Genomic DNA, 27,583 nt, shown 5'->3' with positions numbered 1-27,583 from the left:
TCAATCAACTGGGTCACCTGTTTACCAAGCTGGACTCATCCACTGGGCTTTAAGGAAGTGGTTCAGAGGATACGTTTGCTAGAGCTGTTCTTCACACCCCTTACCATTCCAGCAAACTTCTGGTCTAGAAGAGAATTTCATGTACAGAAACCCTCTGAGGACAATGTTAGTATGATGCCACCAGAGACCACAAAAGACATGCAGCAGTGTGGCCTCTCCCTGTGGGGCCGATCACACAGAGGAACAGGACAGACAGAGTGCACAGAACACGAATATTCTCAACCTCATGGGCAGTGAAGCAGCAGGAAATTTTTGAAGTACATGTGAGTTTTGTATAGCACATGGGAGTGTAGCTGGAGATGTAAAAGCATGTGAACATGGGAGACTTGGGTTGACTTTCACAAAAGTGGTCCTGAGCAATGGACTCTGAGAACATCACCCGCTTGGCCCAGTTCACCAAAACCCATGCAAAGATCTGAGTATTATGCTGAAGCTGTTATTTCTCGATCAGTGAAGGGATTGTATTTAAAAAAAAATTGAGTGACCATAAAATGACATCTGCCATGAAGGGACACTACACTTTGCAGAAGTACGATTATTCTTTTATATTTCAAATTTATTCACTTACAAGTAACTAGCCATGATATTTTGCTTGACCTAAAAGAGGGTTGAACAGAAACAGAGAAAGCAGTTTTGACATGTTGAAGAAAAGTGATGGCCCTGAATTCCTCAGGAAAAGGTGTCCAGTAAAAGCCAAACATATTCAGCAATTTATGAGAAAGAATTCCTGAGACCATTGCTTCCACTAGTACAAAGTGAACTTTTCCAAAATTCCAAAAATGCTAATTTTGGCTTATAGATGAAAGTAACAGACCAAGAAGAGAAATTGCAAAACTAAAGAAGCAGAGATGCCTTATTTCTCCAAATATCAGGGTTAAGGATAGCAAGAAAGAAGTATGGACATACCTGTCTAGCTTTAATTAGGCTAATGTAAATCATAGAAAAGTGAACTTCAAACACACAATATACTTAAGCATTGTGACATTTTTATAATTAAATGGAATGTAAGCATTCTGTCAAAGTTTTATTAAAATCAAAAATTTTAAATACCCTTTCACTAAACAAATAATTACTATTACACAATAAACAAGTGTAGGGAACAGGAACTCAACTTTACTGATATGTTTCTGTATTATTTTTCTCATCACTGTGACAAAATACCTGGCAGAAACAACTTAAGGGAGGCAAGATTTATTTGGCTCATGATTTTACAGAGTTCAGCTGTGGTTTCTTGGCCCCACGTATAGAATATCACGGTGGAACGAGCATGTGGCAGAAGAGGTTCTTTACCTCCAAGCAGACAGGAAGTAGAGTCACACAGGAAGGGATCAGGGTAAGATGTGCCCTTCAAAGTCATGCCCCGGTGACCCTCTTCTTCTAGCTAGGTCCTACCTCCCAAATTTTCTGCCACCTCCTAAAATAACACCCCCACCCCCCGTTGAGAACCAAGTGTTTAACACATGGCCATATGGTGGACATTTCATATTCAAGCCATTACTATGTTCTAGGCACATTTTGCACTTTCATGGTGTAATTTTTAGTGTTTGGTGCAGTGATTAAAGAGCAGAGGCTAGAGTCTGTATGAGGTCAAACTAACCTGGGCTTGACACCTGGTCCTACCACTTACTTGCTGGGTGATTTTTAGCCCTCAATTTCTCAATCTTTTAAAGGACTGTGTCAATCAAGAGTGCCATTACTATTCTTAATAAACATCTTTGCTCTGTGTCTTCCTTTGTAGGTGATGTTAAAAAATTATTAAGGGAGTTAGATGTCATGAATTCTGTTATTGCCCAGCTGGCTCCAGAAGGTAACTTTGCATCCTACATCTATTTCAAAAAAGGAAGTGATTTCTTTCTACATTTCATTAAACTACCTATTGACAATAGTTGATGAACCATCAATTGTGAATGGTCAATAAAATCTTGGGAACCACAGCTCAATTTTTACTTTAGACAAAAGTTGAGCTATAACCAAGATTTGGGGAGCTTTGGTTTTCAAAGCATATTTCAAAGTAGGGATTGAGTAAACACTTAGTATACTTGTGCTCTTTATTTTTTCTATACAGAAGAAGTAGTTATCCACGAGTTTGCTAGTCTTTGTCTAGCAAACATATCTGTAGAGTATACAGGGAAGGTACAAATATTTGAACATGGTGGACTGGAACCACTCACCCGACTGCTGAGTAGCCCAGACCCTGATGTGAAGAAGAATTCTATCGAATGCATTTACAACTTGGTACAGGTGAGATTCTCTTCTAAAAGATACAGCTCAGAAGTAGAGTACCTGCCTAGCATGCTTGAGGCCCTAGGCTTGATCCCCAACACTGTAAGAAAGAAAAAAAAAAATCTTGATAAAAGCTGATCATAGAATCCATTTTCCCATTTAAAAAAAAGTTTTCAAAAAACTCACCAGTTTTGCATCATCAGTTCTTCTTAGTATTTTATCCCTCAGAAAAAAAAAAGCCAGTGGAAGTTTCATGTACTTTCCAATTTTCATATTTTAAAAGTGTCTCCCATGAAGGTATATTCTAGAAATATATTTTGATTTGAAAAGAATAGGATCTCATGGAAATTAAGATGAGATTAACCTAGATAAAGAATGCTTCTTCTAAAACAGGAAATCCAAGGTTTAAGGCAAACCTGGGAAGTGACTTGTTTCTCTAGCCCTCATGGGTTAAGCACATTGATTGTAATACATGCCCTGCTCAATGTATCAAGATTTTGGATTAGACTTACTTATTTGCGAGAACCTAGTGATCTGAGAATGCTAAACAGAATGCATTAGTCACAATAGCAAGATGCTACTCAGTGGGCTGTTTTCCTCCCTCACTGTCCTGTCCTCTGTACTTTCTCCTCCCCCACCCCTCCCACACCCACATCCTCACACAGGTCAGTTTCCTAATACTTTAGCAGCCTTCTGAACTGTGTTTCCTGTTCGGGATCCTTAAAAATGATCACATACATTTAATAAGCTGAAAACACCATATTTAATAGGTATCAATAAAGCATGAAAGAGGTGTTGAATAAGAGTGAGGGAGAGGAAAAGGGTTGCGAGGCCAAGTATCCAGGCAGAGACATAAACCGCAGACTCAAAAACTCCTTTCCTGTATCAGTTAAGAATTTTTGCTGCTGTAAAAATCTTAACAGAACAATTTAAGGGAGCAAAGACTTATTTTGACTCAGGTTTCAGAGATGTCAGTCTATCATGGCAGGAAGGGCATGGCAGAGCCATGGTGGCCAGGAAGCAGAGAGAGAGAGAGAAAGAGAGAGAGAGAGAGAGAGAGAGAGAATGAGAGGGAGAGAGAGAGAGAACACTTTTGTTCAGAGCTTTCTTCATTTCCCTTTTATTTCATCCAGGGCTATGAGGTCTTCCCCATTAGTTAATCTTCTTGGGAAATACTCTCACAGAAACATGCAGAGGCCTGCTTTACTGATCTCCTAGGTGCTTCTCAATCCAATCAACTTGACAGTCAAGATTAGCCAACACATGACCTGGCATGTCCTTGCAAATTGGCCCACTGCTCCTGCTAAAAGAGCTATTCTAAGAGGAGACTCAGCTTCCTTTGTCGTCTCTGGCTACTTAGTGTTTACCTCACCCAGTAGCCTCAGACATCCCTGATTATGCTTTTAATCTCAAGACTCCTTTAGTTTCGTTTCCCTATATTTTTTTAATCAAGCAGAAATGAAAAGCATTACTTCCACAATTCTTAATACCAGAACTACTAGCAAATAACAATGTATTAGGGCTTCTTCTGTAGCAAAGTAACACCAACTGGATGCCTTAAAACAACAGAAAGTCACAGCTCTGACGCTAGAAGTTCACTCTCAAGGTGTTAGCAAGTTCACACTCCTTCTGAGACTGAGGAGAATCCTTCTTGGCCTTTTCCTGGCTTCTGGTGGTGGCCGTCAGTCCTTGGAATTCTTCGGCTTGCAGCTTTGTCCCTCCAGTCTTCCCCTTTGTCATCTCTCTTCTCTTCTAAGGACACCAGTCTTACAAGGATGCCATTAAGGGCCCAGCCTAACCAGGATGACATCCTGTTTCTTAATTACATCTGTAATGACTATTTCCAGATAAGGTTACATTCTAGGGGTGGGGGGATAAAATTCAAACCATAACAAAGAGTCACCTCTGAAGAAAGATGAACGTTCAAAGTCAGTGGAAGATGAATAGGGAAAAGCTGAGCTGTAAGTGAGACCTTTTCTACCTTTAGCACTATTTTATATTTACCATATTTTGATGAAAATGTCATGATTTAATACTCAGAGTTGATGGATTTTCATGGCTTTCTGTCATGTTTTTCCTACTGCTCACCACCACCATCTCCCTTCCCCACTCTCACACATAACTATTTGTTTATACACAAAACAACTTGTCTAAACTATAGTGAGTCCTTGATATCATAAATGTCTTAAACAAAGCTCACACATCTGCTGAACAGTTCCACACACGGGGCCGGTCCACCACACTGTACGAATATACATATTTTACAAATGAGCCATTTGAAAATGATAAGGAATTAATGCTTATCATTAATAGAATTAATAGAAGTTTACTGAATAAGCAGTAAATACTGTGAAAGTCATAGGTCATGTTTATGTCTTCTTGTTGACAATGCCTGCAAAGTTCAAATGAATATTCTGGTATTGGCAATTGAAAATATTCCTATTTTTATGAGAAATTACTGATATAATTGCTTGCATTTCATGGCAGGATTTTCAGTGTCGAGCTACACTTCAAGAACTAAATCCGATCCCTCCTATGTTAGAGCTCTTGAAGTCAGAATATCCAATTATTCAGTTGTTGGCGCTCAAAACCTTGGGTGTCATCACAAATGATAAGGAGCCCAGGGTGATGCTGAGGGACAATCAAGGGCTGGACCACCTCCTCAAGATCCTGGAAGCTAAGGTATTTAGTCTCTGCGGGGAAGCATGTCTGTCACACAGGCTGGTATCAAATACAAGTAATTTTTAAATGAAATTAGATTTAAGCATGGTGCAAAGAATAATGGAGTAATTCATTTATTGCTATATAAAGTTTATTATCCTAATCGAATCAGATTCATTTTAGAGACCATTTTAAATTGATTTAAAAAAATCTGCTGGCTTAGATTTAAGATTTCCTGAAATGCCTAGATTAGTCATTTAACTGCTCTCCACCATGATTTTGTCTGGGAGAAGACAAGAGTGTTTACCTGCTAGGGCATTTTGAGAAACACTGGAGCTGAGTTACCATAGTTCCTTAGCAGCAAATTTCATACTTTAAGAACCTGTATGCCTTCTTGTATCTCCAGTTACAAAACCAATCTAGCAGTTTGCTGGGTACCATTTAATTATCCTGAAGTAATTCACATAGCTTCTCAAAGTGTCTACTGCCTCAAGTCCAGAGTGAAATGGTAATATGTAGAGTTCTGACTCACTGCTCCATTTAAATAGCTTATTAAATTAGATTAACTCTGGGCCAGGTGTGGTGTCTCACGCTACTCACAAGGTAGACCAGACAAAAAAAGTTAGTAAGATTTTATCTCCACAAACAAACTGGGCACAGTGGAGCACATCCATAATCCCAGCAATGCAGGAGATGTAAAGTATAAGATTGCAGTCCAAGCCTATCCCTGGGTTAAAAAGCTCAGGACCCTATCTGAAAAATAGCTAAAGCCAAAAAGGACTGTAAGTATGACTCAAATGGAAGAGCTTGTGCCTGGAAAGTCAAGACCCTGAGTCCAAACCCCAGTACTGAAGAAAAATATAAAAGAGTGCAGCTCTTAGTGCCTCTTAGAAATTCAAGCCATAGTACGGAGTAAAGGAGATTAAAGGTTCCCTGAGTAACAACCAATTGTTAACTTTCACACTAAACAACCATTCCATTTTCTCCACTATGCTAAACCTCAACGATTAATACAGAACTGGAAAAATAAAAGTACAAAAGTAAAGAGCAGTCCCAGCACAAATGTGTCGCCAGCCTTGTGAAGCTCCAGCCACACTCCCCAGTGGCAGGCTCTGTGTTAGTCATTCTCCACTGTGATGTAGAATTCTGGTAACACTGTTGACGTACTATTTTATCCTGTTTCTTTAAATGGAAGCTGAAACCCAGAGAGGTTGTTTAGTCTGCTTCATGTCACACAGGTGGAAGATGGTCAACCACAGGTATGAACCTAGGTTTGTCTGACATATCACAAAATGATCAAAAACCATATGGAAACATTCACCATGTGGCTGAGGTGTTTTGCATATGTGATTTTATTAACCTCTTAATTCTTCCAAGAATGTAATAATGTTTTCTATAAAATAAGAATGATATTAATTGTATATTATAAAAATTTACATTCTTCCTAACATCATTATGTCATTAATCCCACTTTATAGATGAGAAAAATGAGACTGACAGATTAAATAACTTTTCTGCAAGTTACAGAGCTAGGAACTATGTAAGAAAGGTATTTTTCAGAATACATATATCTTAGTTGGAAAAAGTCAAATAATGCCAAAATATGTATAGAGTGAAATGTAGAGGTGCTTCTCTCCATCCTCATCCATGATGATGTCCAAAGCACAGAGGTTCACTCTCATCACTACCATTCACCATTGTCTGTTGTCCTCACCAGGACAACACAAAGAAAGGCAGAAGACTAACAGGCTGAGCATGGTGATAGATGCCTGTAATTCCAGCAATCAGGAGGCAGAAGGATCAAGGGATGGAGACTAGCTTGGGCTACATAGCAAGACCCTTTTTCAAATAAATAAATAAATAAATAAATAGATAGATAGATAGATGGATAATAAAGTAGAAAAGAAATAAAATTATTTGTACACATGACTGTGCACATAAAAATCCAGAGACTTGCAGAAGTGTACTAGAACTAATAAATAAATCTATGAAAGTCACAGGATAAAAGTTTAATACAGAAAAATGGATTATATTTCTGTATACTGGCAAGGAACAACTGAAAAGCAAAATAAATACAATTCAACTTACAGCACAATCCTAAAGCATGAATTTCAAGAGGTTAAATTTAACAAAATTTATGCAAAACCTATTTTCCCAAAATACAAAATAGCTTTAAAGAAGATTTAAACATGGTAGAGACATAAAATGCCTGTGGGCTGAACACACAATATTAGATGTCATTTTCTACCAAATTGCTTATTGAGCTAGAGTTTTCAGTCAATTTTCACGTAATGATTTGCTGATTTGGTTGGTACATAGGTAGCATTTGTTCCTTGTTTTCCATTTGCCTGGCCTACTGTTTTATTCTACTGCGTGTGCCCTGTCAATTTAATTGTTTTAATATCCCATTTAATTTCCCTGTGTGCTTCCTTGCTGGATCTCTTCACCCTTAGCAATTGCTCTAGTGATTAAAATACGCAACTTAAACTTTCGTAGTCTACTCAGAGCTTATAGTGAATTACTTCAAGTGAAATATTGGAACCTTGTAGTGACTCTTTTCCAGTTCTAAATACTATTATTGTATATTTTATAACTATGTTGATTATAAACCAAACAATACAATGCAATAATTTTTGTTTTAAACATTTTGATATAGTATGTCTTTTGAAGGAATCAAGAGAGGAAATTATATATCCATGTGTGTAATATCTGTTCATTCGTTGGCTATTTGGCTTTTTATATCTGCTCACATATTTGCTGTATTCAGTGTTTTTCATTCCTGCCTGTGGTCTCAGTCATTAATTAAGTCATTTCACTTGACCCCAACAACTTCACCTAGCATTTCTTATAGTATAGGGAGCTGGCATAAATCATCTCAGTCTTTACATTTATCCCCAAATGTCTTCCTTTTGCCTTCAGTTGGAAAATTCCTAGTTAATATATATTTTTTCTTTTAGCCCTTTCCTCTGAATGTCATTATCTGTGATAGTAATTCAGCCATTTTTTATAGCATTATTTCCCTGAATGTAATGTGTGCTTGAGATTTTGTTTTGTTTGGCTTTCTGAATTTCTTCCTTGCATTGAAGTTGTATAGTTTGTGTGTCCTGTGTGGTATCAGCAAATACTTAGATTTGCAAATTAATGTTTTCCACCAAATATGGTAATTTCAGTCATTATTTATTCAAATACTTTTTCTGTTATTTCTCTCCCTCCAGAACTCAATTACTCTTATGTTTCCTGAATGATATTGTTTTAAAACAAAATTAATTACTTGATGTTCTGACCTATCTCTATATATTTAGAAAGAGTAAATTTCTCACTACAACTCTCCAAAATGGTGTTTCTTGTCATTGTTAGGAATTGAATGACCTTCATGTAGAAGCACTTTCAGTGATAGCCAATTGCCTGGAAGACATGGACACCATGGTGCTGATGCAGCAGACAGGGGGGCTGAAAAAACTCCTCTCTTTTGCGGAAAACTCCACAATTCCTGAAATTCAGAAGAACGCAGCCAAAGCACTTACTAAAGCAGCTTACGATTGTATGTCTCATTTCGTATCATACACTTTTCCTCATCTAGTCTTAATTTTGATAAGTACTCACAAACACTAGATTATTTGCCTGCATTTGAATAATCATTTGAGAATAGCACAATATTCAGCGCTTAAAGCCAAAGCCAGTGAGGTAGGATGCAATATATGTAATGCCATTTAGTTATAATCCCATGGTTTTTTAAACAAGTCATTCCTAAATTAAATTTCTTAATTTCTTAATTTCTCCTGAATTTGAAATAGTATAGCATGCATGCGATCCTGAAAGAATTGTTTCAAGAAATCTATACTCAGAACATCTACAAGGTAGTTTCAGCTGGAGTCAGGTAGTACAGCCATGTTATACAGCTGTGAAAAATAATATGCTCATACTGTATACATAATACAGTTTTCATTTCAGTGACAAACTATTTTGACATAAATCTGTAAACTCTGAGAGACTGATTACAGCCCAAGTACTGAAGATGAAAATAATAGTTTTAATTTATGTATATTTGGAATATTTTGTTTAATAAAAGATGTGATTTTATTTTTCCCCTTCTGCATCACTACTCTTAGAAATGATGACAGCTTTGACTAGTTCAAGTGATTTATAGTCTAAACATATATACTCACATCTGCATGCATATCTGTATATATTGTGGGTAACATTTTTTTCAGCCCATACTGGAGTTCTTCAAGGTTAAGCTGTAATGCATTGAGCAGAATTCGCTGCCTAGTGGTAGTCAGCATAGAGAGGGTTCACAGGTTACACTATTGATGCCAAATCTGAAGACAGGCTGTGAAATTAAGGGTTCCAGGATGGGCAAAAGTTAGTTTATTCAGTATTGTGTCCAGTGAAACTTGGGCCTTATCATAGTTGGGCAGCCTGTTTTCTTTGTATTCCAGGATTCTTAGCTAACTGAGACCCAAAGAGAGGTATAATGGGAAGACAAGGACAACCACAAACTTAAACTTTTTGCATCTGTTGGCTTCTGGTGTGTCAGGGTCATTCTAGGTCTGTTCCACCTGCCTTGGGCTGGTGAGTTTCACATTAACCCATCATGTGACCCAGTGTGGGAGGGGCACTGGACAGACAGTGCCCGGTGGTTTAGTTTCAGTACTGGCTCTACCACAGGCACTTCAAGATACTAGCCCCTTATCTAATATTTGATTAGCAAAAATTTTCTTTCATTCTGTGGTTTGCCTTTTCACTCTGTTGAGTGTATTCTTTGATGCACATTAGTTTTTCATTCTCTTGTGTGGCTATGCGTGAACTACAGCCTCTTCAGACCTGTTAACTAACTCAGTCATTAATGATTTGTTGAGCCCCCACTTCCTGACAGTAAACCCAGAACAGGCAATCACAAAGCAGAGTTGGAGGTGTTTGATGGTGGAAACACAGGATCACCTAGGAAGGCCATCGATGCCATGTTGGGTCAGAGAAGTCTTCTTGGAATAGAGGATTGACAAGCCAGGCCCTAGAGCACGTAATAGAAATTGGGTCAGCAAAGAAAGTCTCAGTAGGTTGAGGGAGGATCAGCGTTCATTAAGGAGGAGTAGTATTTAAAGACCAGAGGATGGGAAGTGGGGAAAGCTCCAGAACTGAAAGTCTTCAGCACTGCCAGTCAATAGAAAACTGAAAGTTGAGCCTGTGGGATAATGAAGAACCACATCTTAATGGGTATCACAAGCCAAGCGTTTAATGGAGAAGAAGAGTCATTGAGGAACCCGACGAGGGGAAGGAACATTGCCACTTTTTGCTTTATAAAGAAAGAGCACTCTTGCTGCAAAGTGGAGAGGAGAGTGGAAACATGTAGGGCCAGACACAGAAGACCAAGATGGGGGTTCCGTGGTAATTCAAGTGAGATGACATGAAGGTTCCCAGACAGCGGCTTGGCATGTAACCTTTGCCTAGCATGCATGAGGCCCTGGGTTTTACACACACGCACACGCACACGCACATACTCATCTAGAAGGTTCCCTGACAGAAAGACAAACACTCACATGTTCTCATTTGTATGAGAATGTACATAGAACACACACAGAGAATAGATCAGTGGTTACCTGAGCCGGAGAGGAGTATGGAAAGGGAGCGCGAGAGGGTGGTGGTAACTAGATAGGAGAAAGCACTTCTAATGATCCCTAGCACAGTAGGATAACCATAGTTAACAACAATTAATTGAATATTTCAAAGTAAATTAGAGAGCCTTTGAATGCTCCCGATACAAAAGAAATGATAAATGTCTGAACTGATAGATAAATCAGTTATCCTGATCTGATCATTACGCTTTGTACACATGTATTGAAAAGTCACATTGCACCCCATAAACACTTGCAAGCACTGTGCATCAGTCAAAATTTAAAAAACATACCCCTTCCTCTTACTTTGACAAATGCATATGCTTAAAAACAAAAAAATCAAGAAACATGTAAATGGCTTTTATGTGATTAGAAGCTGGCAAAAATGTATTTATTTGCTTTACATATAAGACAAATGATAGAAAGAGAGAAAGAGAGAGAGAGAGAGAGATGATTGATATAGAGAGAAAGTTCCCTGAAACAGCTGTGGTGGTTGGCACAGGCTCAAGTCATTCTGCAAAGAGAGCCACCAGCACAGTCCTTGCCACATCAGGAGGAGTTCACAGCATTTGTGTCATGACCACCCTGGCTGAGGGATGAAGACAGCTGGGAATAAAATGGCACAACTCACAGAAATGGAAACTCAAGAGAAGGAGAAGATTTTGCATGAAAGAAAGGAAATGCATTCTTTTTTAAAATATAAAAACGTTTATAGTCTAAAATTTACCACGGTAACCATCTTTAAGAGTACAGTTCTATGGCATTAAACACATTGGCACTTTTGTGCTACCATCCACCCACAGAACTCTCTTCATCAGCAAAGCTAAAACAATAACTGTCCACTTCAGCTCCTGGCAAACACTGTTCTACTTTCTGTCCATGAATTTGGCTTCTTTAAGTACTTCATATTTGGACAGTTGGGGTTCTTTTACCTTTGGTTATTGTGAATAACATGAACATGGGTGAAAAAATCTCACTTTGAATCTCTGCTTTCAGTTTTTTAAGGTATCCATCTGGAAGTAAAATTGCTAAATCACATGGTAATTCTATTTTTAATATTTTGAGGAACTTCTATATTGTTTTCCACAACAGCTGCACTGTTTTTCATTCCCACCAGCAACGCCCAAGGGTTCCAATTTTCCCACATCTTGACCAACACTTGTTATTTTCTGATTAATGATAGTAACCATCCTACTGGCTATGAGGTGGTGTCTCAACATGGTTTGATTTGCATTGCTCTAACAATTAGCAAGGTTGAGTACCTTCTTCATCTGTTTATTGATCATTTATATATCCTCTGGAGAAAAGTTCATTCAAGTCCTTTGCTTATTTTAATTGGTTTGCTTAGTTTGATGTTGATTTGGAGTTCTTTATGTATTGTGGATACTAGCTCCTTATCTAATATTTGATTAGCAAAAATTTTCTTTCATTCTGTGGTTTCCTTTTTACTCTGTTGAGTATATTCTTTGATGTACATGAGTTTTTCATTTTGATGTAGCACATTCTATTTTTCCTTTTGTTGCCTGTGCTTTTGGCATTACATCCAAGAATCATTACCAAATCCAATGTTATGAGGCCTTTCTCCTACTAGAGGATTTTTCCACTTTTAGCTCTTACATTTAGGTCTTGATCTAATTTTTGTATACGGTATAATAGAAGCATCCAACCCAACTTCATGCTTTTGCATGTAGATATCAAATTTCCCTAGCATCGTTTGTTGAAATCCATTTTAAAAATTTGTAACACAAAGTAATTCAAGCAGATAGAGTTTCAGATCTTTTTGGCACTTCATGTCTTCTGACTCTACTTCCTTATGTTAGTTCTAAAATAACTACATTCCAGTTTCAAGTTGTGTCTTCTCAGTCTTTATTTTAGAATCTGATGACAAAATCTGTATCGACTTCATCTATGCCATTTGTCATTGTATTCCCTTTAATCATGATTCCTCTTGACTGAAGGATACTTACTGTTTACCCTTTCCTGGTATATCATGTCCTTAGTTTACTCTGTGATTATTCTCTTACCTCATCAATTCTCTTGTTTATAATACCCTCTTTGAAGTGTATTCATACATGTCATGGACAGTATTTTAAAGACAGGGACTATCATTTTGCATAATGGAATGATGGTTTTTTTTGTTGATTACTTTCAATTTCAGTCATGTGAAGCAAGCAATTTAGTCAGTCAGTTAACCATATCTGCATACTGGCCCAACCCCTTGAGGGAGTGACCTACTATGTGCCCAGGGCCTCTTTCTTACTCAGGAGCCAGAACTCAAAATCTTTCATTTTAAATTCTAATATTTTTGAGTTTAGTTTCAAAAATGCAAATTTCACTTTCAGACTAGTTTTGAATTTTCTCTGAAGCCTAGAATGTGGTCAATGTGCACAAGTGATCTTTCAAACCTACCGAGTCTTATAGAGCTATACTCTGGTTGTGAATACCAAGCATTTATTGTATGCCTGCTAATACGCAAGACATTGTTCCAGAAGCTAAGAAACAACTGTGAAAGTGAGAAATAAGTAAACGCTTGAACAAACAGCTATATCTCCTACAGAACATAGAGTTTGTTGTACAGTTTTCTCTTTGTTCTTATTTACTTTTTAATTTACTTGATCATCACAGATGAAGACTGTTTTGTTAAAAGTTTCCCACCAACCTCATTACTTTGTTGATTTTCTTTTGTAACTTTAAGTAACTGCTTTACTGGTAGTTTTATATCCAGTACAGATTGTTTTTTTAAAAAAAAATCTCACTTACTGCTTTTTTTTTTTTTTTTTTGCTGGTAATGTTTATTCTGAGAACTCCTTCCCTAATAAATTCCTACTTGCTGAGGATGGAACCTCAAAAAGCTTGGTTGGAAAGATAAGGCTCCAGCTTAGTCCCAGACCAAGACAAAGGGGCTCAGCTCAGCTCAAAAGCAGAGATCTGCTCCCACAGCTCCACCAACAGAGATTGGAACCAGTCACTTACTGCTCTTTAAATTCTAATTTGATATTAAGATTGCCATGCCTTATCAGAAGTGGTCTGAGTAGAAAAATGTTCTGTAAACACCAGGTAGTTTAAGTAGAGACCAATGAAGGGACTTCTTGCAGAAGTATGGTTAGGGATAAGGGAAATGAGAGGGAGTGGTGAGAGCCCCATGGGTTACCAACACTGCGAAATCTTTGCTACATTGGAACCAAAGGGCAAGGCAAAGAAATAGTGTCAGATTTGTTTTTTACAACTACTGCATTTGGTCTTATTTATGACATCATGTTTATGCTTTTTGCTCTTTGTTTCTATACTGTTTTCTTTTTTACAGACTTTTAAAACTTTTTAAAAGAGCAATTTTAAAGATGAAGTAATGATATGTAAGATGTTTAACAATTTTACTTCCACAACTTTTTCCTCTTTTGATGTTTATAAATTTAATAGAGGATTATAGATTCCCCACTCCTAAAATCTACAAGCTACTTAAAAAAAACCACTTTGCCATTCCATTCAATTTTATCCACATTTATCATACCGAGTTTTATACATATTGAACCTACTTCAGTGTACACTTTTGGCTTCTCATGATAAGGTCTATCCATTCTTAAGATTTTATTTTTATTCATTTCCCAAATTATTCACAGTATATTTTTTCCATCTAAAAAATGTTTTTGCACAAATATCCAAGAGTGGTATGTCTTTGAGATCTTACCTGTGAATATGTTTTCTTTCAAACATACCTGACAATTGATCTGGGCTTATAATTCTTATAAGTTACTTCCTCCTCCTCAGTTCTCTTTGGAGCTTGCTTTTGTACCATCCTAGTCTAAGTCCAGCCCAATTTTTACCATTTTCTATACATTTTTTCTTATTTTAACTTGGGTAGAATCTCTTATCCTGTGAGTTCAAGATTTTTGCCAAAATGTTTCTGACTCCCCCTCCCCACTCTCTCTACTACACAACAAAGCCTTTTGTTCTCTAGGCTGGTATTTCAAACCCTCCTCCAACTCAGGAAAATAATTTTTCTATTGTACTTTTGATAATTATCTTCACTTCATTTAATTTTTTTCCCCAGAAATACTTATTTTTAGTCCATCTCTGTTCTTTCTTCCATACCTATTATGAATCCTTTCACAACTACAGTTTGCAATTCACCATGGAATGCAGAATACTGGGGCCTGGCTATAACAAATAGACCAGGCTTGCAGGGAGCTCTTGGTCTGTTTCCGCTCTGGTTGAGAATTAATTGCATGAGAGGACTTTTCCTGCCATGTGGCATCACAACAGCAGCACCCTTCTTCTCTGCTGGTTACGTAGGAGGAAGTTGATGGAAGCTTGGAGCATCCTGAGAGGGCCATAAGTGTTGACCGGGGGTGCTTTATGGACATTTGTTTCTTCTCTTACTCTTGCCCCATGGTCTTCTTTCTCCTCATTCTCCTCTTTGACACACTAATCAGTTTTTAATAACTCCCCTCCCCATCTCATCTCCAACACTTAACCTCCTGTATGCAACTTTTGTTTCCAAAACAATTCTTATAGTATTTGACCTTGACCTTTAACTACAAATCCTATAGACATAAAGTCTTTTTTAGTTTGATTTTTATGTGGCATCCGTCCTTGATTGTCTCCTCCCCCTCAAAACTCTTTTCCCTTTGATTTCTAGACTACTCCTCCCTCTTGTCTGCCCTAAGTTTTCTCCTACTTATCAGACCAACATTTCCCACTTACCAGTTTCCTCTTCTCTGCTTATCTTTTCAACATTATTAAACATGTCTTCCTGTCCTCTTTCTTATTCTCTTTTAAATCTTCCTGAGAAATCTCAGTTATGACTAATGCTTCATTCTCTTCCTTATCTGCCACAAGTTTCTAATCTGTTTCTAATTCTGACATGTCTTCCAAATTCCTGTCTGTTATTTCAGATTTTCCAAACACATCCAACTACATTGCCCAAACTCTACCTTTGGAGAGTCCTGAATTTGAGAACCTGGTCAAAATAACCTTCCCCAAAATTACATTTGCATAGTATTCTGTGAATAACCTAAAGGAGTTCATGGATGGTCTTAAGCCCATCTCTCTTCTGGATTCATGGTCCCCAAATTAACAAGTCTTAGACTAGAAGAAACAGAATCAAGTCCAGATTCCTCTGCTTAGCATTAGAGATTCTTTCATCTTATACAATCATGCAGCCATTGGTTATCAGTGAGTTCTCACTCAGACACTCTCCATTGGGTTCTGGAGCATATAACGTATGCTAGACTCTAATTTTGTACTCATTTGCTCTGGATTAGTCTAGACTCTGACTTTCGAAATCCTCTTTTGACCTGTTGGTATCCATGTTCTTCAAATGGCTAGATTTAGAGAGAAAATAAAATTTTCTAATTCCATTGCTTCTCAGGATGTCGATAAATAACTGTTTTTCTGGCCCTAAGAAATTTAAAAATGTACCTTTGCATGATTTAGCCTAGCATAGTCCACTCTGCTTTCGGAATGTTATTAGTTTCCTCACACCAGCTCTTCATGGATCCCTACTATGATAAAGCAAAAGCCTGTGCACAGATCATTACCCTGGGACACCAAGAAGGCCCAGCACAAAAGCATACTTCTTCCATTGCTTAGCAGAACATTCTAGCATTACTCAACCAACAACCCAACTGTAGTGTGACAGTGCAACTCCTTTACCATCATCTTGCAGGTTTTAAATATTAAAATTTTTAAAATTATTTTTGTGGTGCTGGGAATTGAACCCAAAGCTTTGAACATCTAGGCAAGTGTTCTACCCTGACCTTCGTTCCCAGCCCAAAAAGTTTATATTTTTATAATTCAGCTTAAGTGGTAACCTTTCTCCATCCTTTCTGGCATGGTCTTTTTCCTTCTTAAGTTGATTCCATTTTTGATATCTGTATGAACACTAGAAAAGTAGGTGGAATGGATCTTCAAACCCAGTGGGTGCCTAGGTGCTTTAGTTTTTCTCTAGGTCTTGGAAATACCTGATTTGGAAGATTGATTCTTGATTCTTGATGCCTCTAGAAAGATATGAGTGTAGAAAACTTCAAGCTTTCTCTCTGGCTGCATATCCAGTGCTTAAGAATGAACGCACTTCTGATTGGAAGCTTTGTGAAAAGCTCTCCTTTTCAAGCTTCTCACCTTGGCCATATGCAAATGTTAATTTGCAGGCAGAACACAATGCAGAACCAACATCCTGAGTGTCCAGGCTAGGGATGACGTCTTCTTCGGTTGCCTGATCATTCTGTTCTGTTGGCTGGTTTATTTACTTAACTGTTTACTTGTCTTCCTCCCTGTCTGATTCTAGACTCTTCTTTTCAAATCCTACTTGTACTTGTCGTCTACTTTCATATCAATTCTTGGCCATGTCATAGTTTATATTCGGTGCAGCGGCAGACCCTAAAACTTAAAAAGGATGAATAACATTTACCTCCTAATATTTCTGTTTAGAAAGTAATCAAGGGCTGGAGGACTTAAGTAGCGGAGCTCCTGCCTAGCAAGCATGAGGCCCTGAATTCAAACTCCAGTTTTACCACAAAAAGAGAGAGAGAGAGAGAAAGTAAATAATCATGGAGAAGGAACTTATAATGACTTTTTACTTTCCATCATCATGAGAATTTTTTAAACGAGACCATGTACTGCCATGGCCCCTTGAAACACACAAACAAATAACAAAGCATTTTTTAAAGTTTTGCCTGTGCCGTAAAGTTTTATCACCCCTCCACTGCTGAGAAAGGCCAGATCAGAATGCTTCGAGCTGGCACCAGTAGGAGGAAGGTGTTAATTACTATGTTGCTGCAAGGTTTATGAACTGGAGTTAACATCTCAGCAGGAGCAAAGGTGGCACCATGACCACTTCTGAAAATGGGCAAAGGGAAGCAGCATTACAGGCAGATTTATTTTTAGCAGCAAAACCTTCTCCTTTTTATTTTAGTGGTACTGCACAAGTGTTGTTTTTAAAGGATGGTCCTCCATTGGTAGCATCTTTATTATCTGTGTAATTAAAACACAAATACTTTACTTGGTGTAGCAATGCAGTGAAAGTGCTTGGTTAATATGTTAATTCATCTTTTAAATCTATTATAGCCACATGCAGTCAGCACTCTTGAGGTTTGGTGAACACAGCTGGAATCTGAGAACTCTCCCAGCAGGGTTGAGAAGCTAATTGCCCACAGTATTTATTTAAATTATTTTTTAAAATCTTTCCAATAATTGCATATGTACTCTTTTTCGAATGCAACAATTACATACTCCAAAGTCAGTTTTTCCAAATTAATTACTTTTGTAGCTTGGCCTGTTTTCCCACTAGAATCCATGCTAAGAGTGTTTAGGAAATTTGATTCAAAGCCACCAGAGCTCTGAGGTTTTTTTTAAAAGGTCAGAGACTCTGGAAAAGTTTCCAAGATCATTTTTTCATTGAAAACTAATAAGGATTCCACATGTTTTAAGACATCTTAGGAGCCACATACTTCAGATTTAAGCATTGGCTGGCGTAGTGGCTCAAGTGGTAGAGCACCTGCACAGCAGGTGTGAGGCCATGAGTTCAAAACTCAGTACTGCCAAAAACCATTTTTTTTTCTTCTCAGATTTAGGCATTGAATGTAGCCTTTTTTTATGAAACACACTGCGGACCTGTCTGAACTCCAGTGTCACATGAAAGGAGCAAGGGGGTAAAGCAACACTTCCAAGACAGGTTCATGATTGGTTTGAGGTGAATAAGCAGCAAAGTTAGTAACTTGGCCTGTGCCAGTGATGGCCAGATTGCTTGGGATGTGTCTGTGTATGAGATCAACAAAGGCCAAAAAGTATTTGCAAATCTGGTGCCAGATGACTGTAATACTGCTCCTGCAAAAAGGGATGGTGTTTAGAATCATTAAAGAAAGATAAATCCTTTAAAATAGAAACCTAGCTGCTATAAATTTCTGAAATTCTTGAAAAAAAACCTTAATTAAAATATGTATAAGCAACGAATTAGTCCCATGACTGATGATTTTAATCAGATTATCAGCATTTTAGGAAAGACTCTTCTCATTGGTTAACATTACCAGAGCACATATCCACACATTCTTCTATTTTAGTCATGAGTATTGGCTTTATAAAGGTTAATTTACAAACTTTACAAAGGTAATTAATGGAGTATCAAACTTACAGCAAAGTGTCTTGGATGATCTGAAAATAATTTAGCAAGGAATTATTCCTAAGCTGTTTCTTTTCACACTAGTCTCTAGTATTTTTTATGACAATAAAACTGAGTTTGATGTAATGCATTTTTTTTTCTAGTAGACACTTAAAAAAGATAGAAACATTTAGAATTAATTAGAACACAATTTTTAAAAATCACAGTAAACAAAACCCAAAACCAAAAATTTGGTCTTCATGTTCTAATTTAGTTTAATGGAATATTTACTTTGGTATAGTAATGAGATAGTCATTTATTAAAAAACTAAATGAAGAGGAAAAAATGCTTAGGGAACAAAACAGCATTTAAAAAAAAATCTTTGGTTTCAGGCTTGGGGTGCAGCTCAGTGGTAAGAGTGCTTGCTAGTCTAACATGCATGGGTTCCTGGGTTTGATCCCCAGCACAATAAAAAACAAAAAAATAAAAAACAGCCAAACAAAGAAACAGAAACCATTTTGTTTCCAAATTTAGTGTCTCAGAAGTGGGTGAATTTAGTGTCCTAGAACATAGAATTATAACATTGTTTTCAAGCAAAGAAAACTATTCCAACATATTTTAGATCATTTATGGTAATTTACCAAATGATGGCTTTAAGTTTTGCTGCTTATGCATGCATTGCAATTTGGGAAAAAAGATGTGATTTTGTGATGTAAGACTGTAAGTCCTTTACACTACTTTCTCTTTGCCTCTGCTCCTCTGAAGCCTGAGCTCCAGAACCACCAGTTTGTACATCGTAGGCACTCTTCAAATATTAGGTTTTGCATTGGAAATAACCATCAACTAATTAGGATTTTGTCCTAAGTGAGAAGAGAGGCTGTGAACACTGCACACCATGTCAGCTTGTGAAATCTGAAAGCTTGCCTCTTCCTTGTTACAGGATTTTCTTTGCCACAGTATTGGTCTGTATCTTATAAGGAAATAAGAAAAAAAAAATGCAACATCCATGGCTTATTTTGCATGATCTCTGTCTTTCTTCTAAAGTTTAAATAGGTACGTCTTTTTGATTAGTGCAGGCTCTGGCACTAACGCCAGCAGACTGTTTGTGCTCCTGTCACGCTTTGGAGAAGTAAGTAGTAATTCTTATGCAGTTTTTACAGTCGGATTCTGAATGTCTTCTCTTTTGGTTTATGAAAGCTGAAAATAGAAAACTTTTTCATGAACTGGAGGTTGAAAAGTGCCTGGTAGCCCTGTTGGGTTCTGAAAACGATGGAACTAAAATTGCTGCTTCTCAAGCTATTTCAGCAATGAGTGAGAACTCCAGCAGTAAAGATTTTTTCAACACACAAGGTAAGAAAAAAAAAAATTCTGAACATTTTCTGGTTATCATATTCCAGTGTACATGGCCATTTCCAAAGTCACAGCTTACCTTTCTCTACCTGTAGGGATTCCACAGTTAGTTCAGCTGCTCAAAAGTGACAATGAAGAAGCGAAGGAGGTCGCAGCCCTGGCCCTGGCGAACCTGACCACTTGCAATTCTGCTAATGCAAAGTAAGTGTCTGAACCCTCATGCCACCCTGACTGAAGATTCTGCAGTCCAGTCTGTCCTCATTGCAATATTTTGGCCTTTAAGATAGTTACAATTTTTTTTTCAGAAAATCTATAGTGGGTTATTCTTCAGGATCTCTAATGAAACTAGAATCATCAGATTGGCTTATTTTCCAAAGATATTACAAAATCTTGAGTGTTTCTGAGTTTTTTGGGGAAATATCCAGAGCATTGGATTTAGGCAATCAGCTATCTCTTGTAGAAGTTTCTAGTACAAGTAAAAATGGAAATGCCAGAAACATTAGGGACAACACTATATAAACATGTGATACATCTAGAAAGAATTTTAAAGAATGTAAGCATTAGAGAGCTATAGGAATATTTTTTAAAACTCAGTTAAAAGCTATGCATCATGCGCAAAGACCGCTTTTAAAATTATCAAAATAGCCTGAGAACTGAGAAACTGAGACTTTGCAAGTGTACCTACTTCTCCTGGGTGCGGCTATTTATTAAAGAGCTAACCTGGCTGGAAATGGTGGTGCGCACCTGTGGTTTCAGCTACTCAAGAGGTGGAAGTAGAAAGATCATGGTTGTAGGCCAGCCCTGGCAAAGTCAACAGAAGACCCTATCCAAAAACCTAACCAGAAGCAAAAGGAGTGGGTGCATGGCTCCAGTGGGAGACTACTTGCCTAGAAAGTTCGAGGTTCTGAGCTCAATCTGCAGTACTGAAAAATAAAATAATAAAACAAAGCTAAGCTGAAAATTTAACCCAGGTCCCTCAGACGCCAAAGTCTGCACTCTTTCTTTCTCAGAAGAAAAGGCTGTTTTATGAAACGGGAAGAATGTCCTGAAGGCATTCTTTGCCCTCCCTACAAGTCACTTGGGTGTGAGTTAACTTCTGGTTCTTACTGTTTTGAGACGTTGTGGCTAACATGACTCTTTTTTACCTTGAAATGCATCCTCCTCTTCCCCAGCACTACTTCATCTCCTTCTTAACCTTTCTTTCCCTTTCTCTACTCCCACACAAATATTTTATAAGACCTTAGTGGAATGACTAAAAAATCTAAAAATCGCCTGATGAAAACACAGCAGACACGCATGAGCATCCAAACAAAGCCATGCTTCTTCATCAGCGGTAATCTTTGACACGATAATTTCCTAAATTAAGAGTCATCATTACCTCTAGGAAAGCACACAATTTCTGGAGTGTTGAGACATGGGAGGTAGCAATTTGAAAACAGCATATCCAGTGATTATTTCCCCCCATAGTCATACCACCGCAAAAAAATCTTATCAGCAACACCAAACAACTTGCTTCTCTAGTTCATTTAGATTTATATATGATCCGAAAATACTTTCATAGGCGTCCAGAGTATACAAACGTTTTGGTTTGATGCAAGTTGCCTGACTTCTGTCATTTCACAGTGTTGTGTAAAGTCATAGAAAATCGGGATATGGTAAATAGTTCAAAGGGACTGCCTTCAGATTTTCTCTTTCAATTTAATTATCTAGCTTACAGATTTTTGTCATCTGACATTTTGTCAACATGGAATCAGAGCTAAATGATGCCGGACCTTCTCTACTGCAATCTACTTTAGTTTTGCAATTTCATTTTATTCTTACAGAATTTTAATGGCAGATTAAAACAAAACCTATTATGCTTATATTATCCTTTCTCCCTTTTTTTTTCCTTTTCCAACTTTGAATTTGGTAAGGGATTTTCTGGATGTTTGTTGAGGTCTTTGCAGTTTTTACTTTCAACTTTTGAAGCTAAAAATATAATGAAAATATATGTCTTATTTGCGGTATACTGGAAATTAAGCCACAAGGCTGTGAGCTTCCTAGGCGAGTTCTCTATCACCTGAGCTACTCTCCCCTGCCCCGATCCGCCCCAGCCCTTTAGTTTTTGTTTTTGAGATTGAAAATAAATGTCTTTGAGGAACCAGAGTTGATATATTTGTGCCAAATGCTGAGAGCAATTTTGAAAAAAGATTCTACCATCAGCCAAAAGTAATGAATACAAATAAGCCATATTTTCCATCCTTCCAGCAAGCCCTTGGATTATTAATTACTAAAACAAAACAGAACAGAAATGGCAACAAAGAAGATTAGTCATTGCTAGCAGAAAATGTCTTCTCCTCAGGCAGGCCTTAAAAACCCAGTAGCACAAACTCAGCATCATGGAGGTTCTGGCCTCTCTCAGCAGAGGTGGTCCATTGGACGGATGGCGGCTCCCAGCTCCAGTCTTAGCTGAGCTGCTGGTGGCTGCACTCAGGGTGTTCTCATCGCTTTTCTGCCACCTGTAGCAAGGGAAGGAGGCAAAGCCCAGAGCTCAGGTCCTCCTGGTGCATTTGCCAGCTATTTGGATGCATGATAACTGCTAGCCTAATTTTTTAAAGTGCACATAAGTGCTGCACATGCCAGTTCTGGGGATGTGACAGTGCGGTTCCCCTCCATGCTCATCCTGATGTGCCTGGAATGCATTCTAACTCTTAAACTCATTTCACCAACTGAGGGATCACGGATGTGTCGTGATAGTGCCTAAGGCTGGTTGTTTCCTTTCTGTGATGGGCTTGGTCTGGAAACCTGTGAGGGAAACAAAATGTTCTAAGTTAAAAAAAAATCAGCAAGGGGAAGGAGAAGCAGCCTTTGTGGTGACTCTTTTTGTTGACCAGACAAATGCTTTTTCATTAAAATACTTTTATAATCTGATAGAATTTTATAATCTATCTGTAAATTATCTAATACATCTATTTGAGTTCATATTTTCATGCATCTAAAAACAAGAAAACACACTCTTATGTAATGAAATAGTATGGTGGTGAGTAACTTTATCAGCAATGATAACCAGCCAAACCATCCACACCTTTCTGTGGAAGGTTTTCAACTTTAATTTGTCCATCACCTTAATTGGTGTCCAAAGAGCTTGCCTATGTGGTATTTCTTGTGAATGTGGCTTCCTAGATACTCAAGTTTTGTGTGTGTTTCAAATTTTACTCTTTTTTTTTTTTTTTTGTGGTGCTGAGATTTAAAGTCATGCTTACTAGGCAGGCATTCTAACCACTTGAGCCATGCTTTCAGACAACTCTCCCCACCCCCCTTTTTTTTTTTTTTTTTTTTTTTGCTTTTAAACAACTTTTTCAGATAGGGGCTTATGCTTCCCCCCACTCTCAGATGGTGATCCTCTTACCCAGGCTTCTGGCAAAGCCGGGATTATAGACACACACCACCACACCCAGCTCATTTGTTGAGATGGGGGTCCTGCTAACTTTTTGCCCAGGCTTGCCTCAAACTATAGTCCTAATGTCTGCCTCTGGGATAGTTGGGATTACAGGGATGAGCCAGTATGCCTGATGAATATGGATTTCTTTCTTTCTTTGTTTTGGAGGGGGAACTGGACTTTGAACACTGGGCTTTGTGCCTACCATGCAAACGCGTTACCACTTGATCCACACCTTCAGCTTCTTCTGTTATTAACAGTTTAAAAACTTTGTAAGCAGTTTGAATTAAAATATTGTAAACCACACCCCCCCTGCACACACACCCCTTTCTGACCGGTCATAGTGCTGTTAAATTTTGGGCAGGCAGGTGTGGACAACTCATAAGTGGATAAGTGCTCCTCAGTGGTGTTTTCAGTCCCCTAAGGAACACGGGGCCACTTGCCCACTCACTGAGTATAACTTCAAGGGCCATCCCTTGGGCTTGGGTGCCTTCTGTTGGCCCTTTTTTTTTTTGGTGACTGCCAGTTGGGTTTCCCTGCTGCCTGTGATCTGCTCAAGTTCCCTTCAAAGCCCTTTCTTTCTGTAAGTTAAGAGTTCAGATGCCAGGTACCAGCATCACCAAATTGTATATAAAGGAGAGACTGAGGCCTCTGTAAGAGGACATCCCTTGCCACAAAGTTCTCTTGTGTTCTGAACATGGGTTATGTATACACATCATTGTATTTAAGAAATTATTAAACACAAATCCCTTTATTTGCAAATAAGCAAATATTGTGCAGTTAATGATGAAGGCCGTAAGACACACTCTGGAAGTTCATTCAACTTCCAGTAGTATTTGAGGTTATGTCTTCTGTACCGACCACCTTCTTGCCTGGAATGCTTTTTCACAGACAGCCTTGCAGCTCACTCCAACCCTTCTAAGTCACTGTTCCAATGTCACCCTGGCAAAGAGGCTGTGACCACCGCAAGTGTTTCAAGTTGGCCACACACGCACAGCACGTTCTCAGGCCTCCTTCCCTGTTGCCCTTGAACTCGGACACTGACTGGTTCCTGACATACTTCATAACTCACCTGTTACCAGGGTTATTTATTAGGTACTGTCTGTCTCCCATCACCAGCATTTGTGAAGGGACCAACGTCTTTCTGCTTAATTTCACCGGCACACTGTGAGCTTCTAGAACAGAGTGCTCCCCACGTAGGCATTTGGGGGAAAGAGGCTTACATCGAAAATTACAGCCCAAGCAGAGGGACCGTGAAAACACAGTCTGTTTCGAAGTCTAAAACGTCCACCGATGACAGGGACTGAGGCAGAAAGTCAGCAGTGTGGTTCGGTTTGCTTGTTTTGCATAATTTAGATAATAGAAGCAACAGCAGGGTACACAGAGACTTTCCTGGAAAAGCCTCCTAGTCACACTGTTCCTTCTTTATTATCTTCAGAGTAAAGGCTAGTGGGTAAAGATATGAAGAAATAATAGGAATAAAAAAGTATCCTAGTCAGGAGGCAGGGGTCAGGAGGACTGCAGTTAGAAGTCGGCCCAGGCGAATGGCTCGTGAAACCCTATCTAAAAAACCCAACACACACACACAGATAAAGGAGCTGGTGAAGTGGCTCAAGGTGTAGGCCCTGAGTTCAAACCCCAGTACTGCAAAAAGGAAAAATAACAAGCATAGTAAAAGGCCAGATTCACTTATAGTAGTGAAAGAAGAGTAAAACATTTTAATTGACTTACTTTAATAGACTGGATCTAAATTACAAATACATCAGCATAGTGCAGGATCATTATCATTTCAGGTGGGTGTAGAGACATTGAGAGACACCATGACAATGACAATAAGTAAAAAAAGAAGGCCAAAACAACCCCCATGTGAAAGAATAGATGAGGACGAAATACAAAAAGCAGCAATAAATTTTATAAAACCGTGTAATCCATTCAGTTAGTTTGGATGCAGAGACCCTTTCTCCTTACAATGCTAATCTATTTGACAAGTCTCAGTCTGTGATACTTTTTTTTTTAAATGAAGAGCTGTTCATTTTTGAAATTTTCAGCTGAAATTTCACGTTTGTCTATGCAGTGAATTATATCAAAACTTTATATTTTTGTGTAAGTGCTAAGAGAATTGCATGTGGTTGACAACCTTCTGAACTGATCCTATGTGATAAGTGTATTTCAGACTGATAGTTTATAACATCACTGCCATCTGTTGGATCTGATCAGAATTAGAGTTTTAAAAGTTACCCTAAGAATGAAAGGGACTTGGCATTTTTTTCATTTCCCTTTACAGTGCTAACTAAAGTTGGCCATTGGTAAGCTATGACAAGATTAGAAAAACAAGTATAAAGGTCAGCTACATATTTTTTTAAATGCAATTATTTCAGCAGATAAAATGCAATGAATAAAAATAAAATATAAAAGTAATTAACTTCAACCAGAACTACAGAAAAATCACTAAAAACTGTTGTTTTACTGGAGTGAATGCATAACCAAGACTCCACTTTTTATACACAACAATGTGTTAGATCATCCTAGCCCTAACCCTGGTTCTTCAATCTCAGACCATGGTATCTCTATGAAGAATTAGGTCATTTAAGGGGCGGGTGATTCACACCTGTAATCTTAGCTATCAGGAGGCAGAGATCAGGAGAATCACAGTTCAAAACCAGCCCCCAGGCTCAAAAAAAACCCTTCACAAAAAAGGGCTGGTGGAGTAGCTCAAGGTGTAGGCTCTGAATTCAAACCCTAGTACCACAGTACCACAAAAACAAACAAACAAAAAGAATCAGGTTATTTCCCTAAATTTTAAAGATCTTTTTTTAATCTCCAATTCCTTGGGTTTTATTTTTGTTCTACTTTTTGACTCCCCACAACAGCAATGACCCAAGAAAGCTCTAAATGGTAGCATTTATAGTAGTTACTTTAAAAAAAATTTAATTTATTGTTGGGCCAGTGCAAAGCCTCCACAACCCAGAGACGGAAAGCTCTTCTCTAGAGACCATCCTGCTATTTTGCATGACCAACCTGTGGTCAGACCACACGCAGGAAATAGTGAGCAAGGAGTATACCCCAAAAGGACTCCAGAATACAGAGTGACCCCAAATAATATGGGTGTGAGTCTGAGTGCTTTGGACACTTCTGAATCTTTCCAGTTGTGTATGAAGGTCCTCACTGTGTACAGATGGCCTGGCATTTTATATTACCAGTATTAAAAGTTCCCTTTGACTGACATGGAAATAATCATTGAATAATAATCATTGATTAAATAATGTCTACTAGAATTATTCATTGGAGTAACATGCCTAAGAGAAAGTCATATAATTTGTAGAGAAAAATTTAAAAGTATCTCACATATAAAATCTTATGCATGTATTTCCAAAGTCAATGTCTTAATAGTGCTTCAGGAAAAGTCAGTACTGCTTTTATCCACAGTGACCAAACTGTTAGCCGTCATCTCAGTGTTGTCGAGGAAGAGTGCCATTGCACACCAGAATTCTCTCTAGAGTGGCCAGAAAGGGCCTTTCAAGCTGGGGCATCGCTTGAGGGTAGAGCCTTTGCCTAGGAAGCACTTTTGAAGCCTTTATTTTACTTTTTTTTTTTTCACTCTCATCCCATTAAATATTTAAAGCTTTTTTTTAACTTGTAGATTGTACACTAATGACTATCCTTTGACTTGCCTGTGTTTTAGTGTGGAATGATGGCTACAGTAGGTGAGTGACAGTCATTTTGAAGGAAAGAAAAAAACCTCTTAAGAGGGATGACATAGGCAGCCTTGAGATGGCTACAGGTGTGTGCTATCACCTTTGAAAACTAAATTCCAACGCCCTGTCCCAGGTGGCCCTCCTTGGCCAACTCTCAGCACAGAGTCACCTGGAAACCTCAAGTGCACTGTGTTACTTAGTATACTAAACAAACATTGATCATAGAAATAACCCAGGAAGGTGCAAGCTCCTTTCAGTGTTAAAGACTTGATGTACACATGTATGCAAATGGGGAGATGAGACCTGTTGAAAGTATTCCATGAATGGGGCCAGGGAGGAATAAAGGAGAATGGGGTTGGGGGGGTGAATTCAACTCTGATAATGTAAGAACTTGGGTAAATGTCACAGTGTACCCCCGGTACAGCAATAACAAGAGAAAATAGAAATAGTGAAGTACAAGTTGGACTCCAGG

General features: G+C 38.2%; 1 protein-coding gene across 3 annotated transcripts in view; it reads left to right on the top strand.

The window, feature by feature from the left end:
* Positions 1-27,583, top strand: part of Armc3 (armadillo repeat containing 3) — a 102,177-nt gene that overhangs the window by 35,739 nt on the left and 38,855 nt on the right. For all 3 annotated transcript variants that reach the window (XM_074055428.1, XM_074055427.1, XM_074055426.1), the window contains 6 exons: positions 1,799-1,867; positions 2,126-2,301; positions 4,771-4,965; positions 8,302-8,485; positions 19,846-19,998; positions 20,094-20,199. In XM_074055428.1, coding sequence (XP_073911529.1) covers positions 1,799-1,867; positions 2,126-2,301; positions 4,771-4,965; positions 8,302-8,485; positions 19,846-19,998; positions 20,094-20,199 — 883 coding nt within the window. The remainder of the gene's footprint in view (positions 1-1,798; positions 1,868-2,125; positions 2,302-4,770; positions 4,966-8,301; positions 8,486-19,845; positions 19,999-20,093; positions 20,200-27,583) is intronic.

The sequence above is a fragment of the Castor canadensis genome, chromosome 15, assembly GCF_047511655.1.
Source record: "Castor canadensis chromosome 15, mCasCan1.hap1v2, whole genome shotgun sequence".
Classification (NCBI taxonomy): domain Eukaryota; kingdom Metazoa; phylum Chordata; class Mammalia; order Rodentia; family Castoridae; genus Castor; species Castor canadensis.
The sequence above is the reverse complement of the archived record's forward strand: the minus strand, read 5'-3'. Positions and strand labels throughout refer to the sequence as shown.